At 38.0% G+C, this 27,743-nt stretch overlaps 3 protein-coding genes across 4 annotated transcripts in view; 1 reads left to right on the forward strand and 2 right to left on the reverse strand.

Moving 5' to 3' along the window:
• LOC107684218 (cyclin-T2-like) overlaps positions 1–8,291 on the reverse strand; it is a 13,724-nt gene extending 5,433 nt beyond the window's left edge. Inside the window, 6 exon segments of the mRNA XM_016480465.1 lie at positions 3,680–3,725; positions 3,956–4,018; positions 4,416–4,476; positions 6,740–6,868; positions 7,365–7,446; positions 8,074–8,291. Coding sequence (XP_016335951.1) covers positions 3,680–3,725; positions 3,956–4,018; positions 4,416–4,476; positions 6,740–6,868; positions 7,365–7,446; positions 8,074–8,231 — 539 coding nt within the window. The 5' untranslated portion in view covers positions 8,232–8,291.
• A 395-nt stretch (positions 8,292–8,686) lies between these two features.
• On the reverse strand, positions 8,687–13,082 carry acmsd (aminocarboxymuconate semialdehyde decarboxylase). 2 transcript variants are annotated; one of them, XM_016480569.1, is made up of 10 exons: positions 12,931–13,082; positions 12,293–12,337; positions 10,999–11,095; positions 10,763–10,812; positions 10,242–10,478; positions 9,991–10,084; positions 9,665–9,760; positions 9,357–9,529; positions 9,000–9,098; positions 8,687–8,862 (listed from the first exon to the last, which is right to left on the reverse strand). In XM_016480569.1, exons 1-10 carry the CDS (start codon positions 12,985–12,987, stop codon positions 8,797–8,799), a joined length of 1,014 nt encoding a protein of 337 aa, XP_016336055.1. In that variant the 5' UTR covers positions 12,988–13,082; the 3' UTR covers positions 8,687–8,796. The 2 variants fall into 2 exon arrangements, with proteins under 2 accessions (XP_016336055.1, XP_016336134.1); XM_016480648.1 differs by having other exon boundaries at positions 8,690–8,862; positions 10,999–11,115; positions 12,931–12,954.
• Positions 13,083–16,935: 3,853 nt separating this feature from the next.
• Positions 16,936–27,743, forward strand: part of LOC107684456 (transmembrane protein 163-like) — a 32,238-nt gene continuing 21,430 nt past the window's right edge. The window contains exons 1-2 of the mRNA XM_016480741.1: positions 16,936–17,292; positions 22,492–22,611. Of these exons, the coding sequence (XP_016336227.1) occupies positions 17,103–17,292; positions 22,492–22,611 (310 nt within the window). The 5' untranslated portion in view covers positions 16,936–17,102. The remainder of the gene's footprint in view (positions 17,293–22,491; positions 22,612–27,743) is intronic.

Here is a 27,743-nt window from a genome sequence, read left to right on the forward strand (position 1 = left end):
TCATGTTTGAACTTTCTCAGACTATAGTTTCTGCTGTGGTATATGAAGAAGTACTTAAAGTGTATGGAAAGCAAAGTTACAATGATATAAAATTAGTGTCATTAATTTTTTTTTTTGTATGTTCACACTGATGTTAAAATTACATTTTCTGATTTGTGACATTACTTTTTATGTAATGCTAAAACACTGCTGGTCACTTTCAGAAGTTGTAGTGATTCTTTCTTTTCCAAGAAAGAATGTGAAACAAATTGGTTATATAATTTTCATTTTTAAATATTTTAAAATATAATTGAAATTGATTTTACACACTTTAAGCAATATCGTATCGAATATCGAATATCGCATTTTTTAACAAGGTATCACATATCGCATTTTTCTTCAATATCGCACAGCCCTAGTTTGTAGTGTGATCAACATTTGCACAAATAGTAGACGTGTTAGGGAAGTAACATGTAACATTTTAATTATATTTTGCTAAAATTAACGAAATGACTCCAAAAAGATTCGTTCATTTTGCTGAACGAGACTCAAAGGTCCAAGTCGGTAAAATGATCCAAACTTCCCATCACTAAAGCACAGCTCTGCTTTGTTTACAGCGGTAACCCAGGAAACACTGTATCACTGCTGTTCATAAGTGCCTCCTGCTGTCAGAGAGTGAATCTGCATCTCATTCAGCTCGTCTGCCGTTTCGTTCAGATATGTTTTATGTAGTATAGTTTCACAAAACTAAAGTCAGACCATTCTGTTTTTGCCTCAAATTTCTAAATTATAGAGTCTACTTTAGATTAAAAACTACTCAAGCTGCATCTTTGTTTGGATCATGATTAAAATCCAGTGGTTGCTTCTAATTTTAAATGGAAAGAGCACAAACAAAGCCTTAGTTTGTTCATATTAAGATATTTCTTTTATTTGTGTAACTTGTTTGATTTGGGCTTTGTTTTAAAATTTCAATTTAGTTTTGTTATATTTCAATTTCACAAAGAAACGTGCAGCAATAGCCTAATAAAATGACACCTTTTCATTTACTGTACAATGTCTTTAATCTCATTTTGTTAAAAAAAAATGTGAGAAAATTGAATCGTGAAATCAAAATCGTGAATCGAATCGTGAGTTGAGTGAATCGTTACATCCCTAGAAGGCAGTGTTAAACATCTAGAGAATACTATTATGAAAGCATTGAAGCCACTAAGATATTCCCCAGTTGTGAGTAACATGCTTCAAAAATTTACCTGCACAGTTCAGAAACTACTTGATTTAGCACCATGCAATTTATTAACATTTTACAATTTAGACATTACAAAAAAGTCATGTTTTGTGCTCAGTAGTTTACAATGGGTACAAACTGAAGGGCAAAAGCCAACAAGAGAAGGGAAGCACAGATCAAGATTTTCTTTTAAACTTAAAAAGCAGGATTACTAAACAAGTTATCCATGTAAAGATACACAGATTGGCATAAGAGGAAATGGTCTATAAGGCCTAATGTCGGAGTGCAATCAGCCAATTCTGATCAGCAGCTGATCAATTGTATTATCCCTATATTTTAAATTTAGAATAGCAGTGGAAAGTCTAAAAAAGATTCTATAAAAAGTTTTACTTTGTGGAATTCAATCTGTGCAAGCAAAAAATAATAGGTTTGTTACTCATAATCAAGGATAAATTTGATACTATTGACATATTACTGTACATTCAATAACAGGCATAAAAGCCTGCAGTCAACAGAATCATAGGGAACAATAAAGCAAACAAGCATATGGTTACCATCCATATTTACCACATAAGAATTGCAACCCCACATAATAAAAACAAAGCAGGGCTGACTGTTTGGCCTCATCAAGTGCTTATTCTTTAATCTCTGTAAACTTGTCTACATCTCTAAAAAAACAATGTTAGTATTTTGAAGTACAGGTGCATCTCAATAAATTAGAATGTCGTGGAAAAGTTCATTTATTTCAGTAATTCAACTCAAATTGTGAAACTCGTGTATTAAATAAATTCAATGCACACAGACTGAAGTAGTTTAAGTCTTTGGTTCTTTTAATTGTAATGATTTTGGCTCACATTTAACAAAAACCCACCAATTCACTTTCTCAACAAATTAGAATATGGTGACATGCCAATCAGCTAATCAACTCAAAACACCTGCAAAGGTTTCCTTTTCCACGACATTCTAATTTATTGAGATGCACCTGTATGTGGAAGGTAGTTACTTGTTCTGCTAGGGGAAAAAAGGAAATGCATCTGAACTACATCAATAGTCCCTGAAGAAAAATGCTAACAATCTTTTAACAATCTTACATTGAACAAAGTAGTGTTGTACTGACATTTGAGACAAATAACAATAAAATGAAACCTCAAAGCTGGATGGTAACCCTGTGCTACAGAACAGAATCAATGTTTGGACATGGGGTAAGAGGAGCCTTTAAATCCTAATGCAACAAAGACAAACAAATGAGAACGGCAACACTCATTAACTGCATTAGCTATAGGTGATCAAGATCTAAAAAAACAGCCTCTACTTAAATTTAAAAGAATAATAAAAATAAATAAATGCAAGGATAAACACACAAGGGAATAAAAATTATGAGGTCCATCCAGCATCGGACACATTGGCCATACAAAACGGGTTAATTTATCAGTTAAGTTCCATTAAGTGTGTTTCAAAACCTATACAGTCCACATCCTTTGGGTAACATGCTCTTGTTTGAGGGCAAAACAAATGCCAAAAAAAACCCTGATGGCCATATTATATGCAGACCATGTGTTGAGCATATGCCGCTCTAGTCCCATGTTCAGACATTGTATACAATGCTGCAGTATCCCTATGCAAAAAAGGGGGCAAACACTAATGACAGCTAACCTGATTTAAAAACAATGAAGACAATAACTACACAATGAGGGACAAACACACAAAAAAAAAACAAACAAAAAAAAATCTTCTATTTGATTAAATTACAATGACCACTACACCCTTTAAGGACCTTTTGTTACACACCTGATACCAACAATTTTTAAAGATTATAATGGGTATAAAAATACATAGCCAATGAAACGGCTATTTCAATTAAAATAGAAAACCAAACAGGTCCTTAATGGGTTCAATTGCATTAAAACAGGTATATCACAATGGAAGCACAACAGATGTCTGTATCTCAAAATCAATTCAGGCATTGAATGACAAAAATAAATTAAAATAAATAAAAAATGTACTTCTAAATAGTCTGAATACGAAAGACCAAAACAAAGGTTCAATTATCACTTTGAGAATAACAAAATCATAGGAAAAAACAAAGGGGTCTGGGTACTTACCGTGAGGACTTCTATGTAATGTTTACATCTGTGTAATCTTTAGCTGCTATTCAGGCTACCAAAGTGTCTTTTTTAGACAAATGCACTTCTGTAACCCGAGCAAACGTGAGGTTCAAGAGCACCACTACACTTCACATTGTGCATTCAACCCCTCTGTGCCAACAATGATCCCCCGTACAATACACCGCACTGCAACCGGGGCCGGTGCCACCGAACCCCCTCCCCACCCTGCTCTGAGGGCATGTTTGAGAGGGGGGGGGCGTCCCAGTAGCCACCGGTGCAAGGAGGGTGTTGGACACTGGTAGGGTAACCTGCAGTAAAGGAAGCTATAGTGTGCAGTCACAGTGCAACAAATGAGGTTCTGGATAACAACCTGTTGGTAGCCATGAAATAGGAAGTCTGTGCCAGATCCTTGCTTGCTGTGAAAGTAAACAGAGAGGGAGAGAGAATGGCAAAAGAATGAAAGTGAGTCAAACTATACACGCGAGTAAGAATGAGACCCATTTAACCTCAATACAGTGAGGTTTACCTCTCCATGAACTGCATGCTTAGCCATAGTTCAAAAGCCAATAGTTTGATTCAAAGATTAAGTAAGCACTGTTTTATATCTAAAGTTGATCGCAGAGAGCATATGAAGGAAAGTCTATACCTCGCACTAGCTGGGAACATTTCACTACATCAGTGTGTGGATGTTCAATTGTTATTTCAAAGCCTGCAATATAAAGCACATGAATTTCATTCAAAGCTGAATCACACTGCTATCAACACCTGTGGATCATGAAAGATAATCATGCATTAGTTAGACCAAAGTTTTTAAAACAATGTGGAATTTTTGAGATGATACCCATGTATCATGCTGCAAAATAACATCCCAGATTAACTGAAAATCAATTTGGTTTCTTTGCAACAACATTCAAAATCATTATTCTGGAGAATTTAGTCATGATGATACAACTTTTTTCAGGCAAATACTCACAGTGGAACAGTGGATAAAAACAGTGGAAATGTTTTTTTACTTTTTGTTTTTTTCCAAAAGTGACCCACTGTCAGCAAGTCTTCTATGTCCACTCTAATATTCAGTTGAAAGAAACCTCCTTCCATAGACTTACCTAAAGTCTGCAGCACTATGGTTTCAAGTATCACCAGCTCTTGAGCTTGCTGGAGGTATGCCTGAAGTTCAATAGACAATCATTACATGAGGCTTGTAATGTGTCTTTCTGTATCTTCAACCAATTAACTGAATTCTCTGCACTCTTCCAATTACGGGCAACGTTAATTGTTTGCCACACATTTTCTATTGGTCTTTTTCAAGACAATATTTCTCATTCAAGAGAGATTTCTGTCCCAGCACTGACATGCTGGATGTCTAATGTCAGTGTCTCACTAGTCCATTTTCACTTGTAAGCCTCATTTACGTTGTTGATTGAGAATCGAAGGGAGTCACAGGTTCTGTGAGATTCACATGAACGGGAAAGAAATAACAGAGGCATTTGTTTAATCTGTCTCCCCTCTGTCATTCTTAAAGGAATAGTTTGCTCAAAAATTCATCATTTACTCACCCGCATGTTGTTCCAAAGCCTTAAGAGATTAGTTTATCTTCAAAACAAATTTAGATATTTCTGGATTTCTGGAAATGGATCTCTGTCCCTCCATTGAAAGTTCATTCATTCAAAACTTTCAAATATGGTCAGTGGAACTTGCATGACACACAAGATCAAACCTCATTGGTGTCAAGCAAGCATGTTTGAGCTTCCTTTAAAGGGGTGGTTCAGTGTTTTTTTTCTAGGCTTGATTGTGTTTATGGGGTGCAGTCTAACATGTGTTAATGCTTCGTTTGTTAAAAAACACATTATTTTTCACATAATTTACCTTTATTCCACACCGCTCTGTCCCTTCTCTGAAAAGTGTTGCGATTGGCTAAACCGCCTCTAGTGCGCGTCTAAACGTCCCGCCCCTCACCTCAGAGGCATGTGCTCCGGTTGCATTGTACACAACGGCGTCGTTAATTTCGCTTATCAGTTTGAGCCCGATTGAGAAGCAGAGGATATTATTGAAGAGGATCGCGCAGAACCTGTGCAAGCACACAGCTCTTAATGGTATGTTTTTTGTTTGTTGTTGTCTCATACTTTTAGATACGCTGTTATTTGTAAATGCTACTGCTTATGTTAGCTTTTAATATACGGTTTTATCCTGATTAAAGCTTTAATACAGTACGGCAACTGCACGCGCGTCCATTTTGAACGCTTCTCATAGCTATGTGAAAATAAGTGTATAATTGTAACAGTTCATTGCTGGAGCTGAGCTCAATGAGAGAGAGAGAGAGAGAGAGAGAGAGAGAGAGAGAGAGAGATGCAGAGCAGAGCAGGGGACGCGAGGAACAGTATTGAGAACAGCTGCTTTAAAACATTGATTTTGAAACTTGTGTAAGACAGAATCGCGATTCATATATGAATAGATTTTTACACGCACCTCTAGTTTTCTCTTCCTCTTCTCTAAAGCAGCCCCCCTTTGCTGCCTTTTCCCGAGGGCGGGGTTTATCTGGGTTTGTTACATCAGTAACTTCTTGTAGTCCCTACGAGCCGTTTTTGTTGGCATTAAACTACAGCAACATTACACACTAACGTTAAAAAAAGTGAAATCGAAATGAACCACCCCTTTAACGATGTTTGATAAGCTTTAAGTAATTAACGTTGGTATCTGCATAACAGTCGAAATTAAAGGGGTCATATGATGCGATTTCAATTTTTCCTTTCTCTTTGGAGTGTTACAAGCTCTTGGTGCATAAAGAAGATCTGTAAAGTTGCAAAGACTAAAGTCTCAAATCCAAAGAGATATTCTTTATAAAAGTTCAGAGTCAGCCACACCGTGGAAAATAATGTGTTTTTTTAACTTTAAACCGCATAAACACATTTCATTACACCAAATACACAAAATAATGTTCTTTTTAGCAGCATCATATGACCCCTTTAAATTTATTCATATTTATGTGATCATGTCAGTCTTGGATGAAATAATTTGATTCATATGGATTTGTTTATGATCTCTTTATCAACTTTTTGAAGTGTCAAAGTTTTGGGTGAATACTTGAAATAGAGGCAAAAAAAATCTGTCATGTTTCATAAAAAATATCTTCATTTGTGTTTTGAACATGTACAAAAATCTTATGGGTTTGGAACAAGAGGGTGAGTTTTTTGGGGTGAACTAAACTTTTAATCAGTGTATGTGACAGACATGTGACAAAAGAGGACAAGATTCTTAAAAACAGTTGAAACCCTAATCAAAGTCAGGTTGTTTGGAGTTGACTAGTGAGACGACCGATTCTGTAGCGACAGAATCTATGGATGCAAGTGTAGCAGAAATTATCCAGTGTGATGAAAAGGTTGAGGAAATTGAAGAAGAAAATAAAAAAACAATAATAATACTTAGGACTTACATTACTCTTTGTATCCAGTGGAGGCTCCTGGGGGTTTAAACACGCATGCGCTACTTTAATGACATGTTCGAGTTTCCGTGGTTGCTCTTCAACTTTTGCAGCCAGAAATAATGTCGTTGGGGAGATGGTCTGGAGAGGAAAGAAAAAATGTCACGGTCATGTCAAAAGATGCAAGCCTACTTTAAAAAGTTATTTCACTCAAAATGAAAATTCTGTCATCATTTACTCTTATGTTGTTCCAAACCCATAAGACTTTCATTCATCTTTAAAACACAAATGAATATACTTTTAATGTAACCTGAAAGATTTCTTAAAGTTCATGAAAAGATTATAAAAACTAGCCTATATGATTTGTGCAGTTTAGTCTTCTGAAGAGACACAATCGCTTTAAATGAACAGATTTCATTTAGGCTTTTATTCACATAGAACCAATTAATTTTGTTCTCAGGTTCATTGCTGTGGTTAACAGAGTTCTATACTGTATCTATTTCACTTTGGAAACCGCATTAACAGTTGCACTGAAAGACCATTCTTACACTCCAGCGGAAGCACAGGTTCATGAATATTCATATGGCTGAAAAGGGTATATGTAATAGATGCAGGCAGTATGGATGGAAACACTTACATTTCTGTGGAATTTGGTGAAAGAGTGGTACATATAAAATCTGTGCAAGTAAACAATGGCAGTATTTATTGTGAGTTGAGAACTGATGTTTAGAGTTAAGGAAAACGTAGGGTTACGTAACTTCAGCCATTTACTGACTGAACGTATTACGTATGCGTACACGTACGTATTACGAATAATTTACGTATTCGCGTTACGTACTGATACAAGTTGCCAGAAATACCAATACTAATATTTTAAACAAACGTCAAAATATTTACATAAATCATACCTTGACAGGGTTTAGTAGTGCAGAACGGATTTAATATTTACGGTAACCGGACTGCTCGCGTGCCTGACATCACAAATGCGCGTGAGCTGCGTGCTGTCACACGCCTGAGCTGCTTGAACATAAACAACGTAAATTCAAGGTACAACTAGCTCATTATTATGTTACATTTAGATGATATATAGATATACAAATCTTACGTTAATAATTTGTACAACATTAACATTAATCAGCAAGCGCCTGCCCGAGTCTTAAGTGCGCGCTACTACTATAAGGGGGTTTAATTGACAAGCTCAAATAATTTCAGCCGAGTTCAGAGTTATTACAGATATTCATGGTACACAAAAATGATAGATATTATCGGTGTGAAGGCAACACAAACAGTCACAGCGAGAGACAGAAACGGGCCTGCTGCTGTTGATCAGCGCGTCTGAAGGATACACATTTAGTCTCTGGCCCATGTCCTGAATAAGATTCGCGGCTTGCTGTCGATACGACAGCTCTCTGTCTGGCTCCACTCCGCAGCGGCGAGACGGGGTGTTTTCGAGCTGTTCCCGGGTAAAAAACCATTTGGACGATGATCCCCGGCACGCCGCCATTACCGTCCAGCAGACGAACAGAGAACGAGCTTCACGTGTTTTCACATACGTCACGTACGCGCGGCGTCAAGTCCTTGACGTACGTCTCACGACGCGGTTCTGCTGGGAACTGTAGTTTACTTTTGCTCATAGTGTTGTCGTTAATTTCGTTATGAAATATGAATGTGGATGTTACATGTGTTCAAAAACCATGAGCAAAGCAGAACTTACATGTGTACAAAAACTGGTGGAGTAATAACTTAAAAGAAAAGTTTTACTGCAATCCTTTTGAGTTCATTATTTAAAGCAAACATCAGACTCCTTTTAAAGGTGGATCATCCTTTTATATCTAGGTGTATATATTACTTATTCTTTGTGGTTCAAAATAATTTATTTAATACACTTTTCATTTAACCATTTTCAACCATTTAACAATTTTTTGTTGTTGTTTTTTTTTTTTTACACAAAATGTAAAAATAGAAATCAATACAAAATAAAACACATTAAGTAAGGTTTAATTCTTATGATCCAGCTCTTTGGTAACATAATCAATCTTCTGATACACATTAGTACAACTGATCCTCAGTCACTCAAAAAAAAAACTTCTTGACAGTCCTAAAAACTCCAGAGCATTCCCAGCAAGCAGTTTATCCTAAACAAAAGAGTACAAAGAAGATAAGCTGTAAAATGACAAGTACAATGTATTTGCAATTTGATGTTTGAAATGAAACCTAGTGTGTTCAGATAGATAGACAGACAGACAGACAGATAGATAGCTGTTTATCTTACCTTTAGTGAACTATCAAACTCATCCATGGATTCAATTAATGTGCCTGGCTCTAGTTCCCCCAGTGGAAATGGGTAATCTGTGCCTAACATCACTTTATCCTGCAAGAAACAGAATCCTTTATTAAAAATAAAGTAGCAAACTAAAACTAAAACAGCAACTAAAATCAGAGGTGTATATTGCTGCACAGTTTTTATTTCCAGAATACAAAGGTCCTGGATGTGAAAATCTTTGCCATTTCATCAGTTAAGAGTTCATCTAGATAGCACCTTATGTAAGGTGCTAACTAAATATTATTGTGCCTCTTATATTACAGGTAGATTTTGTGTTGCTGTTGATGTAAGAATTAAAATAACTACCTTTCCTATGACATCCATGAGTAACTTCAGTGAAAGTGGGTCATGCACTAGAGAATCAGTGTAGAAAGATCCTAAGTATTTGCGTGGGTTGATCTTGTTGTCGGTTGCACAAAGATCAGGTCGCACTTTAAAGCCATGCTCAACTCGGCCGATGGTGTATGGGAAAGCACCACCTGGAACCCAAAGTGTGATAACACATCAAAAGACAAGCAATGGCAAAAAACCTGACTTTATAGCTCAAGGTTATCACTTTGCTCTCCAATAATTGATAAATTGATTATCTAAAAAATAATATGAATATTTTTTACCTCCATGAGCAAAGCAGACCTTAAGTTTAGGAAATCTTTCGAAAACACCTCCAAAAATCATTGAACAAATTGCCATTGTAGTTTCTGCTGGCATACCTTCAGAAAAAAACATGGGACCAAACAATGACGACATACTGCACAGTACTAGTCTTCCACAAAACCACAAATGTATTTAAAAACATGAAAAAAACGAAATAATAAAAAAAAGATTGCAATCAGATTTTGTTTTTAATTTACTAATCAGAATCTGCTATTATATATACACACACACACATATATATTATAAACCTATATAACGTTACATCAAGACACTCAATCAAACCCACCAACTAACCAAGGCAGCCAGTATTTTGCCATTCTATCATCTGTCTTCATGTCCCATGGATGCACAAATATCGAGCAGTCGAGTTCCTCAGCGGCCTGTAGTAAGAGGCAAAATATTGATAACAATATTTCTAGTTTTAAAATGGCCTACAAACTGAGACAAAACTGAATGACTACTTGACAAAATAATCACAAAAGAGACCAAATACTTTAGTGTGCTGTGGCATGTGCTACCAAAAGCAAATGGACTTACAGCATAGACAGGATATAGCTCTGGGGCATTGAGGTCCCATGTGTTTATATGAGAGCCAATTTGCACTCCAGGGAATCCTAGCTGATTCACACACCGTCTCATCTCCTGTACTGCCAGATCAGGGGCCTGCATGGGCAGAGTACCCAGCCCAACGAAACGCTTTGGATATCGCTTCACTGTAGCAGCCAGATCATCATTCAGTATCCCACACAAGTCCAGTGTGTCATGGGGTTTGGCCTTTAGAAATGCAGAGAACAATCAAAAAGAATTTAGCAGAAAAAGTGATGAATGTCTATCTATAGAGGAATTTAATCTCTAATATGATCTAATATATAATCTAACATAGGGAAATGTATTAAAAGGGAAGAAAGCTGTCACTGGGGTGGCACTGTAAGGTACAAAAGCTAAAAAGTTTTTACGTGTATCTTATTTACCCCTAAATGGTACATATTAGTATTTTAAAAGGACATGACAGAGTGTGTCACTTAAATTCTCATGTTAATTTTCATGTTACGTCTTACCCAGTAGCTGAACATCACGGGCACAGTGGAAAGGGCCTGTACTGTCACTCCTAAAAAAATGAAAACAAATCTCGGTAATAAATATAACAATGAACTAAAGTTGAACTGGTCTGAAGATAATGTAAATGTAGATAAGTATTTTAGATATAAAACGTATTTATTTATTTGATAAAAAGCACCTAAAAAAAACACAAAAAAATTTAATTGAGAAATAACCACTGCATTAGTGTCTTTACCATGCTTGTCCATATCTCGAATCCGAGCCTCTGCATCCCAGCAGTTTTCCTGGATCACTCTAAACAATTTTCCATCCTTCATCATTTTAGCTTCTCCCTGGTACACACAAACCCATGCTGTTTTTTCAAAAGGGAAAAATGAGCCAAATCTGACATTTCTGTGCCTATATGCACTGATTTCCACATAGCCACATGACACTTTGTATTTTCAGCCACTTGGTGGCAGTGTGGAGAAAGGTCAAATACATACAGTAATTCAATGCAGTGGACTTTAGTCTGGAAGGAGATGCAAAGTTTTTAGCATGATAAGCGCATTTTACATCAGCAGTCAATGTTCATCTGCAGTGCAGAGAATATGAGTTTCATTTCAGAGTGGTAAATGTTTGCTACAGTTATCATTATTGCAGTTATTCAGTCTATATTGTTGTTAATTTAATACAAGGTACATTATGTTTTTAAGACACAGCCGAAATGGTAAGATTTATCAAATTCTATGTGTGGGTGTGTTTATATATGCAGCAGCCGTTGTGCTCAAGGTGAACTGGTTTTAGTCTGACATTTTACTGAAGCTAAACCCCATGTGGAGCTCTACAGCTGCTCAGACAGGGAGTGCAGGGAAGGCCTGCTGTCCTCTTTTTCCACACACAAAAGCACTCCTATCCTGCCCATATTCTCAAGAATACGTGCTTTCTAGGAAGTCATGCTCATTTGGTTTGAAAAGAAAAGCAGTGGAGCCTGAAGAGGAATTACTGCAAAAAACTGGGCTGCTACAGTGACTCACATCAAATGTTTTAATGAGCAGTTCTGTGCATTATTCTTATGTTTATTCAGTGTTTCTGTTTTAGAGTTCTTCCGACTGCACCGAAGAACAGAATAAACTGAGCATCCGAGTAGACCAGAAACCACCCAAGACACCAGCTGAAGCGCAGTACAGAACAATCCAATTACTCTAAAGGCCTGCAGGTATAAAGAAGCTGGCAGATGTTTTAACATCCTCCTGCTCTGAGTGGAGGATCAGATCTGTCTCTGCTGCCCACTCATTCCTCATGGGGGTCGTAACATACTCTCACACACTCACACTTTCTCTCTGGAAGAGCTTGCAAGAGATCATGCCAGCTGGATCTATGGCCAAGCATGCAGAACCCTTTACCTCCAGCTGGTGTTCTTCTACCATCATCACACTAAACTGCAGACTGAGCTGATTTTCTCCATGAGCAATGATCAGGTGTGTAAAGGTTGTATTAGAAGAACATTTATCATGTTCCAGTGCAGATATTTGCAATGTTAAACTTACTTTGCAGTGATGGTGCAGTTGAATGAATCCACCATATCCATATCTCTGTGAAACATGAAGAGAATTTTAAGATGCAATTTTACATTTTACTATGACAAATAAATACATTTGATAGAAATAAATACAGTTTAAATACTTAAATAAAAGTAAAATATTTTTTGATTTAATTTGCATGTTAAGACATGAGAAATGATTAATAGAGTCGTCCTCAGCTCGCTCAGATAAACAAGCAATAAAGGTCAGGGTTAGTGATCAAACCCTTTCATTAATGTTTAACAGATGCATACATTTTAAGAGTAAAGCGGTAGTAGTAGTCTTGTTTAACACTTTCAGCATTTAAAAGACCATTTTTGGTTTAGCAATTAACATCAATATCTGATCATCTAAAATTGGACAAGCAGATTTTTCTTAATATGTAGACATTTTCTGTATATTAAATGCTGGGGGAAAACAGAACGGATGTACAGCTGACCAAAATATATTAAAATACAGCAGGGCAATTTAGAAGCCTGTCTGAAGAAGCAAGGAAATGTTAAATAATGAAAAACTGTTGAAAAATATGTTATGAGCAAGGTAATCTTGGTTAACCTATGATAGCACGTTATTTAAAGATAACTTTCCCTCCTTAAGCAACCTACCTGTTTCAGGTCAGGCCATTCCTTTGGTAAAATATGATTATGAATATCAATCTTCATTCTGCTGATATTGAGAGCTCAAATCGTAGGCCTGAAGATTTGACAACCTTGTAAACGGAATCTTCACCCCTCTGCAGTTGTGAATGTTCAGCAGTGTGTGAAACAGAAGACAAACATTCCCACCCCTGTCCTGTCTTTTGAAATGGCCCAATGAAAACCCCTGAGAAGAGACACACCAACCAGTATTAGCTTGTCTGGAAGAATTCAAACTTATTGTCTGAACAAATTAATGTCTTTGTAACTTATGAAATATATGGCAGGCTTTTACATGCAATACCAATGGTTAAAAATGAATAAACACAAAAATAAGGTTTAACAATTCACAAGGAGAGACTGCTGTCTGCAAGTACTTTCAGGAGTATTTCAATGAATTCAGGAATTATCAGCCCTGCCTTATCTATTTACTTTACATCCTTCACAACAGTGTCCTCTAGCGGTTACTGGGGGTAGGGCGCCAGACGCTACAGGCAGGAAACCTCTTCATTGTTGACAGTTTGTTCAGTTTTATTGGTTGCCACATATGCGAACGATATTGAATAATGTTTAAAATATATAAACTAAAAATCATAGCTGATATGTGACTATTTAAATTTGATAACGTAACAGCAAAATTCTACTTTTAAGAAAACTGTGTCTTTAGTTAAAATGTATTTAATCTAAGTAGGCTACTGCATTCTCCTTTGGAAAAAAGAGAAGAGGCATCATTAATTGGGTTTAAACAGGTTCGATTCTCATAAAAAAAAAAAAAAACTCACCAGGATCACGTGATAACACATGACAAAATTATGGCAAGATGGAAGTTAACTTCTGGTCTGTGATTGTTTCTGGGTCTGGCGGCGCTGGCTACAAACGCAGTTAAAGTGATGAGTAATGAAGTTGGGCTCAGGTTGTTGTCCTGTGTGATGTGTTTCCTATACATTTATTTATTTATGGCGACCCGCCATGATATCAAAGCTGACAGATTTCCCAAAAGGCTTAGTTGAATAAACATGAGCACGTACTGCACGTTTAAAAATCAAAACGAGGCGCGGGGGTCTTATTTTTTTATCACTGTATTTCTGAAGGAAGACTGTCTTTAGAAAATTTTCGATGTCATTTTCATTTAATCTTACATGTTATATGCCTGATAAAGCTGCGTTTGTGAGCTGAACTGCTTTGTGTACAGCTGTTACCGGGGAAATCTCTGTTTCTCCCGCTTTAAGCACCTGCTGGCAGAGAATGAATTTGCATTTTCAATAAGTCCGTCTGATTTACTCAGCAAACATATTTTGCTTGTTATAAAAAACAATCTACTCTAGAGGGACTTCGCTGTTGTTATTGATTCTATTTGGAAGTCTACCGGTCCGGAAGTTAAGTTAGGGCCACAAAAGCACGCATGCGCAGTAACTTTCGTTTGCTGCCAAAACCATAGACATAATAGGCTTGTTTGAGATGCGCCTCGCCTTGCCTGAAATGTTGGTGAGAGTAGGCGGCTGCAGTGAGGGGAGGAGTGAAATAAGCGCAGTCAAGACGGACAGTTCTGACCTCTCGAAGTGCCAACGAGATCAAAGGCAGATATCGCGTTATTCACACTTACATGCTGTGTTGCTAATAAACATGATATAATTTCAGTTCTGTTGCTTTTATATGAAAATAAATATGATGAACAAGACACTCAATAGCAAGTAGAATATGTAATATCAAGGGTGGAATAATACAGAATAGACAATAATGAAGAATAAATGAATAGTAAATTATAAAATAAAATAAATAATCATGAAATGTAGCTTTATAATAGTATTGTGTAATAATTATTAAACAAAGTAAGACAAAGTAAGAAACAAGTTCTTCAGCTTTCCTTAAGGCTTGCGTTGTCCTGTTAGCAATTGGCTAAAAAGGACAAAAAAAAAATAAGTCCACAGATTTATGATAAGCTATGAAATCCTTATAATCAAGTGATGATAAACTTACTCTTTGTAAATAAGTAACGTTAGTGAAATTAAAGAGATGATTTAGCGCCATCCCTAATCCTGACAGTCTGGTATTGTCTTGTCAAAGTGCTCACTGTACATATTGTGCTCTTAACACAATTTACTTTATGATATAAACTACATAATGTTTTCGCCTGTCCCGATATGAGAGTTGCCTTCACCAATATAATAAATAAATATTTATTATGTCTATGAGCCAAACAGCCTATATACCCTCCCACTGGCTGCGGATAGGGCAGCCCACGAGTGCATCCACCAATCACATGTGGACAGAGTGGATTTCGCTACACTTACCACACGTTGATAACTTTAATAATTTTAAGCGGCTCATGTTGTTATGAAAACATTCACATATTAGAATGATCGGGAAAGATCACGTAACACTTAAACAGGAATGGAAGCGAAGTTGTGTGTGACTGTTGCCTGCAGTTGGGAGCGGGTTTATCTCACCAGAGAGCGATAATGGAACCACAAAAACCTTCAGTTGTCCCTCCTCGAACCCTGTTCATCGCTCGGAGCGGGTTTCTTTCACTAATGAGGAAATGGAAATCCCGGACTGGATCATGAGCGTACAGAAGGTTTGAGCAGGGAGGGAAAAAGTTACTGTCGCTCCGTTCCACTTGATTTCAAGGGATAGTTCACCCAAAAATGACGGCGGCTTCTATCAGCGGCGGAGTTCTTCTCTCTGCCCACGGCGCTTGAAGGGACTAGACGGCCCAGCATCCTTGCCCGACGGCCGTGCGGCGGCTTCTTCAAGCGGCTGCATCCTTCTCGCCTTGGCCCACGGTGCTTGAAGGGACTAGACGGCCTGGCCTCCTGGCCCGACAGCCGTGTAACGGGTGCGGTTCTCGTCCGGACCGCGGGTCCGGTAGCTCACGGCTCTGGCGGCACGGGAGTCCCTCTATGCACCCTTCCTGGACCCACGAGGACACCAGCGTGCATGCACGGGGAAGAGACCAGTCTCTCGAGGAGAGGCGCACTCGGCATTTAAACAGCGGCGGTGATGAGGCCCCATTCGGTTCAGGTGTGCCCCATCACACGCCGCCAGCCCTGGCTATTTCAGCGCCCCTCCTCTCTCATGCACCCATTCATGTCGGGAGCCTGGCGAAGGGCGGGGATTAAGGGACAGGGTGATGCTGATAATTAGGGGGAGGCAGCCGACTCGTCACAGTGTGTTGATATCCAGCCGAAGAGCAATCAACCATAACTTCAGGCGGGATGCCCTGGGGGTAAGCAGATAAACATCAAATTTTAATTTTTGGGTGAACTATCCCTTTAAATGCTGTCCGTTGCTTGGTTACATGCAAAGTTTGGCGCGTTGGATTCTTTAGGAGGTATTTCGTTCGCTGTGAATGAATATAGACAATATGCGCGGCCACTTTTCCTCCACAATTTCGGGCAAAAAAGGTCCACTGTATGACCCTTCACACACAGAATTCACTTTCAAACCAAGCAGCTTTCTGTTGGTCAACTGGTCTGACCATCTCGAACCCATTGCGGGCGAAGAAAATGTGGAACAACGGTGAACGCACCTTACCTGGATTTTCCCCCTGAAACATTACTAAAAATATAAACTTGTGAAGCTACTTATGTATATCAATATCACAATTGTGTCATAGATATCAGATTGAATCACACTTTGTATTTAAAACATATGGGGTGATATTGCTGCTAGCCTATTTAAGACTTGAATAAATAGAATAAAACGTATTTGGAAGCAAAAAAAATCACAATATTATAAAGTTTATCATTATCTGACTGAAGGTTGGAGACAGCTAGGCTATTTGTGGCAGGTAGCCTATCAATGGCACCTGACAAGATCGTTTCTCAAGTCACAGTTCGGCTATACAACTGTGCTTTATCGCCTCGATCAGATGATGTGCAAAAGTCAAGATATGTTGAAACCAGACAGCGATACAACATCCACGTCAAATTACAGTTGGGTGGCTGCAGTTCTTGCGCTCGGATTGGAGTTGTTCTCGGTGGGAGGGTGTGGGTCCGTTGCTGATGCTGGGCAGATTGCGTTTATCTCCGCATCTCTGCTCCGCTACCTTTAATGCTGCCACTGGATGGCTGCGCGTCGCACTTCGACGTGAGATCATATATTGAGGGCTTCATCTGATTAGAGAAAGCAAGCAAACAAACATGACAGACAGTACGACTTCTGATCCATGCCCTGTTCCCAATCCGACTATTGTGGACCCGTCGGTTGTGCGAAACGGACAATGCGCCGCTGCCCAGGATCCGAACCTACCCAAAAGTGGGAGCCAGGGCGATCCTTTCAACATGGACCGGGACCAGGAGATGAAAATCACAGATAGCGTTGAGGGCCAAGGTAAACACACCTCATATAACGTACAACAGATCGAGCTGTACTTTTCTGGAGTTGTTTCAGAAATGCATTTAAAACACAATGAGATTCTTTAAAGTAATTTATTTGAGATGTGATGTGAATACAACTGAAAGGCTGGAAAAGGTTGCAGTCCAGTGGAGAACGCAGGCGCTCTTGAAGATATTAATAATTCAGGTGAGCACAAAACCCTCGCAGTTTAATTTAAGAAACAGACCAGAGAGAGACTAAACATCCTTTCTTGGGTTGCAGATGTTTAGGAGTATAACAAAATACGTTTAGCTTGTAGGTTAATAGATGGGCATTGTTTATTAGGCTATAGGCTATAAAATATAGTTCTGTCTGATTCAATGGAGCAGCTTGATTTGTTTCATTCAGTTTCGTCACGTCGCGCTCTGTGTGTCGCATTGAGTCTGTTTGATACTTCACCACAAGCGGCTCCATAAGTGTCATAGTTGGAGAAAAATGTTTTGTGGATATTCTAATGTATCGCATAGGCTATATTTCGTTCGTCATGTTATTATCATAAACTTTGTTACTATATAAATCAACGTTGTTGTCAGCAGTGACGTGTCTTGGCATGCTTGTATTACGTCACGATTTTCTCCAGTATTCATTCGGACAATCCTTACAACAAAATGTAACTTATTAATTTCTGTGTAACTAATTAGTATATACATATGAATCTCTATAAGAAGTTGTTTATTTGATGTTCTCATACCTTTGTTTATTGTGTTTGTGTTGACATTAAAGTGGTTAGAAATTAGTAGTTTAAAATGAGTTGTAGTCAAGATTCAAGTGAATGAAAATTGTATTTGTGTGTGTGTGTGTGTGTGTTTTAATCAAATCTCTGAATTTTGTACAAAATGTTTTTTTTTATTGCTAATATTTATTTATTTTTTTAACTTATGCATTCTTAAAGGGTTAGTTCACCCAAAAATGAAAATGAGCCTGTGTTTTACTCACCCTCGAGTCATGTATATGACTTTCTTCTTTCAGACGAATCCAATCTGAGTTATATTAAAAATTGTCCTGGCTATTCCAAGCGTTATCATTGCAGTGGGCGGGTGTTTCAGTTCAACAGTCCATAAGACGTCAAATAAAGCGTGTGCATCCATAATAAAACATGCCTCACACGGCTCCGGAGGGTAAATAAAGGCCTCCTGTAGTGAATCCATGCGTTTTTGAAAGAAAAATATCCATATTTCAAACATAATGAACACTTCTCTCTCACTTCATCTAAGTGTGGTACTCGAAAGCCGTTCCGGCGGATGACGTAAGACGTCGATGTTGCGTGATTAGTGACGAACGCGGCGAGAGAACAAAACAAAACGCCGGTCATGAATTAGAAGCACAAAACGAGGATTTGTAAAGAAAAATGTTGGAGGATTTCAATATAAGCCAAGAGGAGACTGGTTTTCCTTTGCTAAAGTAAGGAAATTTTGCTTCCTTTGCTCCTGTAAACAAATTCGCGAGACTAGCATATCTCAGAGGCGCGCGCACAACGCATATGTCCTACATCATCCGCCGGAACAGCTTCCGCATACGACAGATACAGATAGGAAGTGAAAGAAAAGTGTTTATTACGTTTGACATATGGATATTTTTCTTACAAAAGCGCATGGATTCGCTACAGGAGGCCCTTATTCATGCCCCAGAGCCATGTGAGGCATGTTTTATTATGGATGCACGCGCTTTATTTGACGTCTTGTGGACTGATGAACAGGAACACCCGCCCACTGCAGTGATAGAGCTTGGAATAGCCAGGACAATTTTTAATATAACTCCGATTGGATTCGTCTGAAAGAAGAAAGTCATATACACCTAGGATGTACAAACCGAAGATTTGCAAAGAAAAATGTCGGAGGATTTCAATATAAGCCAAGAGGAGACTGGTTTTCCTTTGCTAAGGAATCTTTGCTTCCTTTGCTCCTGTAAACAAATTCGCGAGACTAGCATATCTCAGAGGCGCGCGCACAACGCATATGTCCCACATCATCCGCCGGAACAGCTTCCGCATACGACAGATACAGATAGGAAGTGAAAGAAAAGTGTTTATTAAGTTTGACATATGGATATTTTTCTTACAAAAGCGCATGGATTCGCTACAGGAGGCCCTTATTCATGCCCCAGAGCCATGTGAGGCATGTTTTATTATGGATGCACGCGCTTTATTTGACGTCTTGTGGACTGATGAACAGGAACACCCGCCCACTGCAGTGATAGAGCTTGGAATAGCCAGGACAATTTTTAATATAACTCCGATTGGATTCGTCTGAAAGAAGAAAGTCATATACACCTGGGATGCCTTGAGGGTGAGTAAACCACAGGCTAATTTTCATTTTTGTGTGAACTAACCCTTTAAGCTTTCGTTAACTTGAATGTAGACAAAACTCTAACCATTTGGAGGGAACAAATGTTGTAGTTTATGATCTGGCCATCTCTGATGGTTACGTCTCTGCTGTAAAAGACTGGAAACTTTGTTTCTGCTACTCCTCAAACTGAATCTACACTGACTCGCACCTCCAGTGGAGCTGTTCAGAGGTGCATCTGATCTCATATCAGCACTTCTGCTCTTGAAGCAGCATTAGTCTCTGCACCTGCAGGATCTGAGTGTGGCTGTATGCTGTAGCACCCCCCTGTGCAATCAGTTTGAGCCGCTGAATAATTCATAAGACCCTTCAATTCTTCGCTGGTGAAATTGTGGGGGCATTAGAATGAGACTAAGAAGCCTAAGAAAAAGACAAATTAACGAAGAAGCAAAAACAGGAGTTTTAGTTAAAAGTAGCAGTCTGTTGTTTACAGTCTCGGCACTTGGATTATTTCTTTCTTTTTTTGAAAATTTATGGTAGTCTACTATTTTGGTATCATGTATACACTTCAGTTAAGGTCTGTCTGCTCAAGACTTGCAGTTACTTAAACCGGCAGTGGCAGCCATCAGGATGGACAGCTAGTTTAGGATAGAATTGCATTGGCAGCCTTAAGTAAATTCTTGGCACATAAAGCAAGTATAAACTTTAGGCTGCCATGGCCAGTTGGCAGTCACAATTATTGGCACTCCTGTCTTATATGTTTTAAGAAAAAATTCAGATTTTGTATTTTTTCTACTTAATCTCAATGATATACAAATGGGGTCACAATTGATTATTAAAATAATATGGCTTAAAAACAGTTTCTTCATATTTATTCATTGCATTTGGACATGCAGCCCTTTTGTCAAAAATGATGCCTATGTTTTTAAAGAAAAGCATATCCTGTTTTTCTAAGTTACATCATTAATGCCAAAATGGCTTCATTCCACTTACAGCTTTTCCTACAAGTTGAATAAAAAGCAAATCTTTTAGCCGATGTCCTTTGAGCCATTAAGAAGAATGTTTCTCTCTTTTATGCAAACCCTATTAAGCATGGAAGAAATGCTGGGTCATGTGGATGGCCTGCTTCCACATGATTAGCAGACAGGCGGAGTGGGGGCAAGACCTTTATGTTGAGTTGCGGCTCATTTTATGTGCCTATAGTCTAGAGTTTTCATGGGAAAATACAAACTGAGCAAACTCACTGTGTGTAAAGGTTTCTAATAGATCCGTAAGAACAAAGTTCAGCTTGACTGGAGTGTGTTTTTGGTTCGGAAATGAAATAGTTTGGAACTTATGGGTTACATTTGTGTGAGAGCAAAACATGCTCGCGATCCTGACTGATGAAATAAATCATGTGAGTGGCCACATTCACCAGCTCTGTTTTTCAGCTCCTACAATCACACTGACTGACCACCTATTGACTCTGTGCTCATAACCCTCAGCATGTGACTTCCACAGGCCAACCGATCAGTTTGGTGAGCATGGGGGAAGATATACACAGCCACCCACTGTCACCATGACATAGCTGCCATTCATTTTGAACAGATGACTGAGGCATATCTAAATTTCACCTCTTTGGCAAACACAGCACAATATAAACATTGCTTGGAGGCTATACAATAGACAGTCAACAGGTTCTGCTTATTCTGTTCACTTAGTCTTATTCATAATTACACTCATGGATTAAATTTGTGACCTGTGGTGTAGAATTTCTCTAATAATGTCTTGATAAAGACTGTGTTGAGGGACACAGATGTAGTTTCCTACACTTTGGGAACTGCATGTCAAGGCTGTTTATGCCTTAGAGTGAAAAATAAAAAGATAAGTGTGAGTCAGAGTTTAAAATAGTGACACATTCAAAAGCTTGGGGTCAGTAAGATTTAATACTTTTATTCAGCAAAGATGTGGTAAATTTATCAAAAGTGACAGTTAAAGACATTTATAATATTACAAAAGGTTTCCGTTTCAAAAAAGGCTGTTCTTTTGAACATCCTATTTATCAAAGAATCTGGAAAAAAAAATGTCATGGTTTCCACAAAAATATTAAGCAGCACAACTGTTTTCAGCATAGATAATAATTATAAATGTCTCTTGATCTGCAAATTAGCATATTAGAAGGATTTCTGAAGGATTGTGTGACACCAAAGACAGGAGTAATGGCTGCTGAAAATTCAGGATTCAGCTTTCACAGGAAAATTCTACGTTTTAAAACAAATGAAAGAAAAAAGTTGTGATATTTTGCGATATATTGAATATTAGCGTATTTTGATAAAATAAATGCAGCCTTGGTGAGCATAAAATACTTGTCAAAAACAAACAAATCTTACCAATTCCAAACCTTTGAACAATACTGACATGTGATATGAAGTCAAAGAGCAAGATATAAATTCATTCTGATATATAAAATCACAAATACATTTTAATGTTTAATTGACTCTTTGTTTCTTTGTTATTTTACTCTGAGGTGGAAGCAGGCTTTCGTCGCTGTTTCATCTTCCAATAGCTAAAGATCTCCCAGGGCTGCTCGCGAACAGCATTTAAAGTCATATCTTTTGTGACTTGATACATGATAAACCTAATTTAGTGGCATCTAAATCTTGTTGAAACCATTTTGCTCTGCTAATTAAACAAAGCCAATGCCCCTTTAACAGTGCAGATTCATTTCTGCTCATCTTTGCGTCTGACATAAAGCTCTTTAATATTGCTACCCTCCTCAGGCTCAATGCCTGTCCAGTGAGTAAATAATCAGCCCTTGTTGTTTGTTCTCCTAGTGCACTTAATTTAATTGTATAATGGCCTTTAACCTGTGTTTTATTTACTCTTTTGACAGGTCTCTTGGAGAGCTTCATGCGCCTGAAGCCTCACGAAGCTCAGAGTTACAGGAAGAAAGCTTTGTGGGTGTCCTGGATCTCCATTGTGGTGACGCTTATCCTGGCTGTGGCAGGCTTCAGTAAGTTCATGGTGATGCTTTTCCTGTCTGTGGCAGGCAGTCTTCAGGATGTTCAGCTAGTTTAGGTTAGAAGTAGTTTCAATCACCCACAGACCGCCCACAGTCTGCTCACTGACTGTCTAGTGCATATTACACACAAAACTGGAAAATACTACTTTCTCATTCTGGCAAGCTTCAGTCTGATTGGCTGACTGAATTATGATTACTCTGATTACACATTTTCTTTACAACCGTTTGCAGTGATGCCCCACAGTTAATTTTTTCAGTCTAGTTTTTAGTCTATTACTGTGGTCTAATGAATTTAAGATAAATGAAATGGACTAAATGGTGTATTACATTTCAGTTGAATCTCTTTCTGTCTAAGTGGGCCGTTTTTGGCCTAAATAAGCTGCAATGTGGACCAGACCTTATGCTGTTGAGTCAAAGCCCTGGCTTTGTGAGACTTGCTTCATCTGCCAGTGGCATCCATCAGGATGGGCAGCTAGTTGAGACTAGAACTGGCAGAGACAGTCCTCAATAAATTCAAGTTTAGGCTAGAAGTGGCCACAGATGTGTAGGCGGTCTGAATAGTTGGCACTACTGAGTCATAGTTTTTAAATATTTTAGGTTTTGCTAGTAGTTGAGGTGTGTTTTGGTAATTACAGGAAAAATTTTGATAATGTTAGAAGACAAAGATTTTCATGATAAAGATTTCAGAGGTTTGCTGTCATAGTAGAGTTAAACATTTTTGTATTTTATTTTTGGTCAGAAAATAGACACAGTTACATATCTTACATTTTTTTTTATAGCTGAGGTATACATAAATAAACAAATAAATAAATATTTATTAATTTTAAAGATATTTATTTTATGTACTAATTTATTTATTTGTATGTATTTTTATGTATTTATAGATGTTATGCAATAAAATAACTGAAAAACTATTGATAAAGCATACAACGTGTCTGTGAAACGTACCTAATTTACCTTAAATTATTTGGAAAGAAGCAGAATAGACTGTGCTTACATATTTAGCAGTCTTGCAGATGACTTGTGCTTTTTGTCAGGTGACAATTTTTAAAGCAGAAAACATCAGCACCTCTGCTGCTATTTAAAGGTGATGTGTGTAATTTATTCAGTGTTGAAGCACTCTTGCTATGCAAGATTTATACATAGAGATAACTGTAGGTAAGCCATTCATAGATTGAATTGCAATACTGTACAGTTGAAGTTGTGGCAATGTGGCGCAACTAAGCGGTCTAAGCGGTCCAGCATTGGCGTTCTCAGAAAGAAATTACACAATGTATTGTGTTTTATATTGTAGTTTTTTATTCTTTGTTTTTTAGTATGTATCTCTCATTTTTGTACATATATTCAGTAATGGTTTGCATTGATTCATTAGTGGGATTTTTTTCTTGCCTCTGTTGTAGGGCTGCACGATTAATCGAATGTGATTGTCATGCGTATCTTGTCAGTAAAGCCGGTTCTGTGATTAGTAGTAAATCTCCATCACCTTGAAGAAATCGTTCTGTGAACAGTGTCAGTGTCAGTGAACTACGGCTCTGTGTAGTAAATGCCGCTCCATCTAAAAGCACGTGAAAATACCACATTTACTAACATGTTTTTACTCCAAATTCACTTAACGTCAGTCGAGTGTTTGAAATAAATGCTTCTGTGAGATGATGTGGCTTCTTACACAGAATAAGGCATGCAACATATTTCATAGTATTCTAAGCAGTGATAAAGGCTATGGCGATTAGCATTGCATTATGAAATCATTTTCAAAGTTTTTAAATTCCTTGTTTTATTGTTGTGATTATTTTTTTATTCTTTATAAAAGTTAAGACTCGTCCACGGCATCCTAAAACACCTAGTTTAAACACGCCTCCCACATGTCTATGTCACTGTGTGGGAAGATTTACATAACACCGCCCAAATGTTCACGCAAAGAAAGAAGGCGTAACTTTGATTCTCGCTGTAGTATTGTTGCCGCCGCCATGTCGTGGAGACGCTGTGTGTTTCGTTGTGAAAGCGAAACTACTTTGTTTAGCCTTCCAAAAGAGGACACAACTAGAAATCAGTGGTTAAGTTGTATTTACAACACTGTTCCAGAACAGTTCAACCCAAATATTCAGATGTGTGCAACGCATTTTACGGAGGACGAGGACTGTTTCCTGGGAGAGTAGCCTACAATGCCGGTGTTCTGACAAATAATGCTGACTCACAGCCTGTAAGTAAATTTTCATATTTAAAGGGTTTGCCACTGATGATTCAAACGCGAGTTTTGAGCAGTGTAGAGTAGCGCTTGTTGTTTGTTGTTTCTCCGATCACAGATGCAGACATGGTTTTATGTTTACGCGGCGCGATACGCAACGCAACACGTAAAAAGACAGTATAAGTCATTATAATCCGTAATTATGTCCCCACTGGATGCTACAAATGCCTCGTTTGTAATGGGTTTTATTGGTTTTGTCTCGTCGCAGCGGGACACGGCATCCCAGTATGGTAAGGAGCGTAACATTTCCGTCACACGCTTGAGGTATTCGGCCAATCACACCGCACTGCATACTTCATTACACCAAATACACCAAATAATGTTATTTTTTAGCAACGTCATATGACCCCTTTAAATCTTCTGTTTATTCAGCAACCGCTGTAGGGATTTCCTGGGTTTCTTCTGCGAGGCGCATTTGGAGTTTCAGCACGAGAGTGGCCTCTGGCCTTCAGATGGAGATTTACTGCTGATCACAGAACCGTGCTTCACTGAAAGATACGCATGACAATCACAGCTTCTGCCTAATCGCGATTTATCGCCTTTGCGATTTAATTTCGATTAATCGTGCAGCCCTACTCTGTTGCCTTTTCTATGTTCTGTTAAGCTGCTAAATATATAGCTTTATACCTTTAAAATAGAAGGGGGGGGGGGTCCATCCTCAATAGGTTCCTTGGCATTAAAACATTCTTGACATTAGCCTCTTAACTCCTCACAAGACTGCATGAGGCAAAATGCAGCAAAGGAATTTTGCTCATTTTAAAAGAGGTGTAACATTTGTGCAGCAGATACTCTTTTAGAATGTCAAAGACCTGAGAATCTACAAGCAACCTTGTTTCTTTGATGCTTTTGTCTTCACACCCTTGATTTAGAGATAACTAGGACAAAGAGGTCTTCCACACAGTTCTTCATTAGAATAAATGTGCTTTCAATATATCATATTGAAATACAGTATAGAGTATATGAAGTTAAAGCCTTTTTGCACATGCACAAAGATGAAGTGAAGGAGTAACTAATTGTAAAGGGTTTACAAGGATGTTTCAGTATTTGGTTGCCAGATGACGATGACTTCCCAGCTGAGTCTTGGTTCCTGCCAAGGTTTCTTCCTCATTCTATCTAATCATCTTAATTTTTGCCTTTGTCTCAGTCATTAAAGATTGTAAGGCATTATTCTATGTAAAGCTGCTTTGGAACCATACATCTTGTGAAAAGGGCAGGTTAAATTAAATTGAGAAGGAACTATTTGAGAATGTAAGCTGAGAGAAATGAAGATTTATGCTGCGACCTCGAAATGAAGAAGAAAAGCAATTTCTCATCCCCTGTAGCTTTAAGGTTTTTATATTTATCTACCTACATTCACCTATACCTCTCAAACACACACACACAAAACCATACTTCCACATGCTCTTTCATTATATCATCTCTGTTTGTAATCTTTATGTCGTAACATGATGATTAACAGAGAAGAGGAAGTTGGCATTTGGCCCATATGAAGCAGACAGTGTGTTTATCACGAGTTGTCTGCAGTGATAAAGCGTATGGTTGTTGGACATTTGACATGACAATACTCACTGTTATCAGAGACCATAAAATTTCTGTTTTGAATTCAGCATTGACTGGGACTTCAGTTTGTACCAGTTGATTTTCTCTGCCTCCGTACCCTTAATTTATGTAAAGCCCATGGCTCAGTTGTCCATGAGCAGTCTGAATGTCTCATGCTGAAACAGCAAGTTTAACTTGTCCTCTGTGTTTTGTAACATATAATGATGTGGCATAACTACACTGTCTCTCTATGGCACAGTCACACTTACACTGTAAAGAATCGTTCTTCACCGAACTGACATCATGACTCTTGTGATGCCAGGGGTGTGGGGCTTGTGACTGTCTTTGGATTCTGAGGAGATGAACACCCAGCTTTGTTTTTGTGGTTTGGCCTGGATACTTGTATTTTTCCAGATATTTCATGCAAGTGAGTTGGGAAATCATAAGATATGCTGAATCTGAAAACATTCTTACAGAACCTCATGGAAAAATATATAATAAAAACTATGTTCAGGCAGTGCATCTTATTGGGAAAGCTCAGAGATTTATTGAGGCTTACAGCAGGAACTGTTTGCTTGCTCTACTGAATTTTTCAATCAGTTTCAGTCAGGATGTTCTCTAGTCTAGTGGAACATTTCAGCAATTGTTAAAGTGATAGTTAATTAAAAAATGAAAATTCTGTCATCATTTTTCTCCCTCATGTCTTATCAAACTTGTATGATTTTCTTACTTCCATGGAACACAAAAGAATCTGAGTGATGTGAGGACTGGAGCTTTCAAGCTTCAAAAAGATGCACAAGCACCATAACAGTTTCATTAACGTGGTCAATCTTAAACATTGTTTACTCTGAGTCTTCTGAAACCACACGATAGCTTTGTGTGATGAACAGACAGAAGTTTCAAAGTTGTTATTCACTCATAACCTTCTTTTAGTGAGCTATGTTGTTGACCATTGAATCAGTTAAATGACCTTTAGCACTGAAATGGTCTGATTCAGAATGTTTTTGTGATTCGGATTGACAATTAATTGACCAGACTTGACTCAAAATAAATATTTTTCATTAATTGTATATTGCAACTTCTCCTAAGTAAACTTCTCTTTACTGAGACATTTACTTCTCCGTAAATGATAGCAAAGTGTAGGTTTTGTCTTTTAAGGAAAGGATTAAATAAGAGAATGTTTCTCTCAAATCATCCTAAATTACTTGCTGTTAATTAACACTATTTGAAACCGTTTTTTGATCATTTTGATTACAGATTTTTTTTCCATGACTGATTTATCTGATCTTTTAAGATACACACACCTACAGCAGCTCAAAGCCCCTTGTTCTGCTTAAAT

Source organism: Sinocyclocheilus anshuiensis, unplaced genomic scaffold, assembly GCF_001515605.1.
Source record: "Sinocyclocheilus anshuiensis isolate Anshui unplaced genomic scaffold, SAMN03320099.WGS_v1.1 scaffold277, whole genome shotgun sequence".
Taxonomy (NCBI): Eukaryota; Metazoa; Chordata; class Actinopteri; order Cypriniformes; family Cyprinidae; genus Sinocyclocheilus; species Sinocyclocheilus anshuiensis.

Excerpts from the sequence above, each read along its gene's own strand:
- acmsd (XM_016480569.1), bottom strand. The coding sequence starts at position 12,987 with ATGAAGATTGATATTCATAATCATATTTTACCAAAGGAATGGCCTGAC. Across the intron at positions 9,761-9,990 it reads CTGGCTGCCTTGGTTAGTTG|GTATGCCAGCAGAAACTACA; the intron begins GTGGGTTTGATT and ends TTTTTTCTGAAG. Across the intron at positions 8,863-8,999 it reads AGTTTGATAGTTCACTAAAG|GATAAACTGCTTGCTGGGAA; the intron begins GTAAGATAAACA and ends TCTTTTGTTTAG.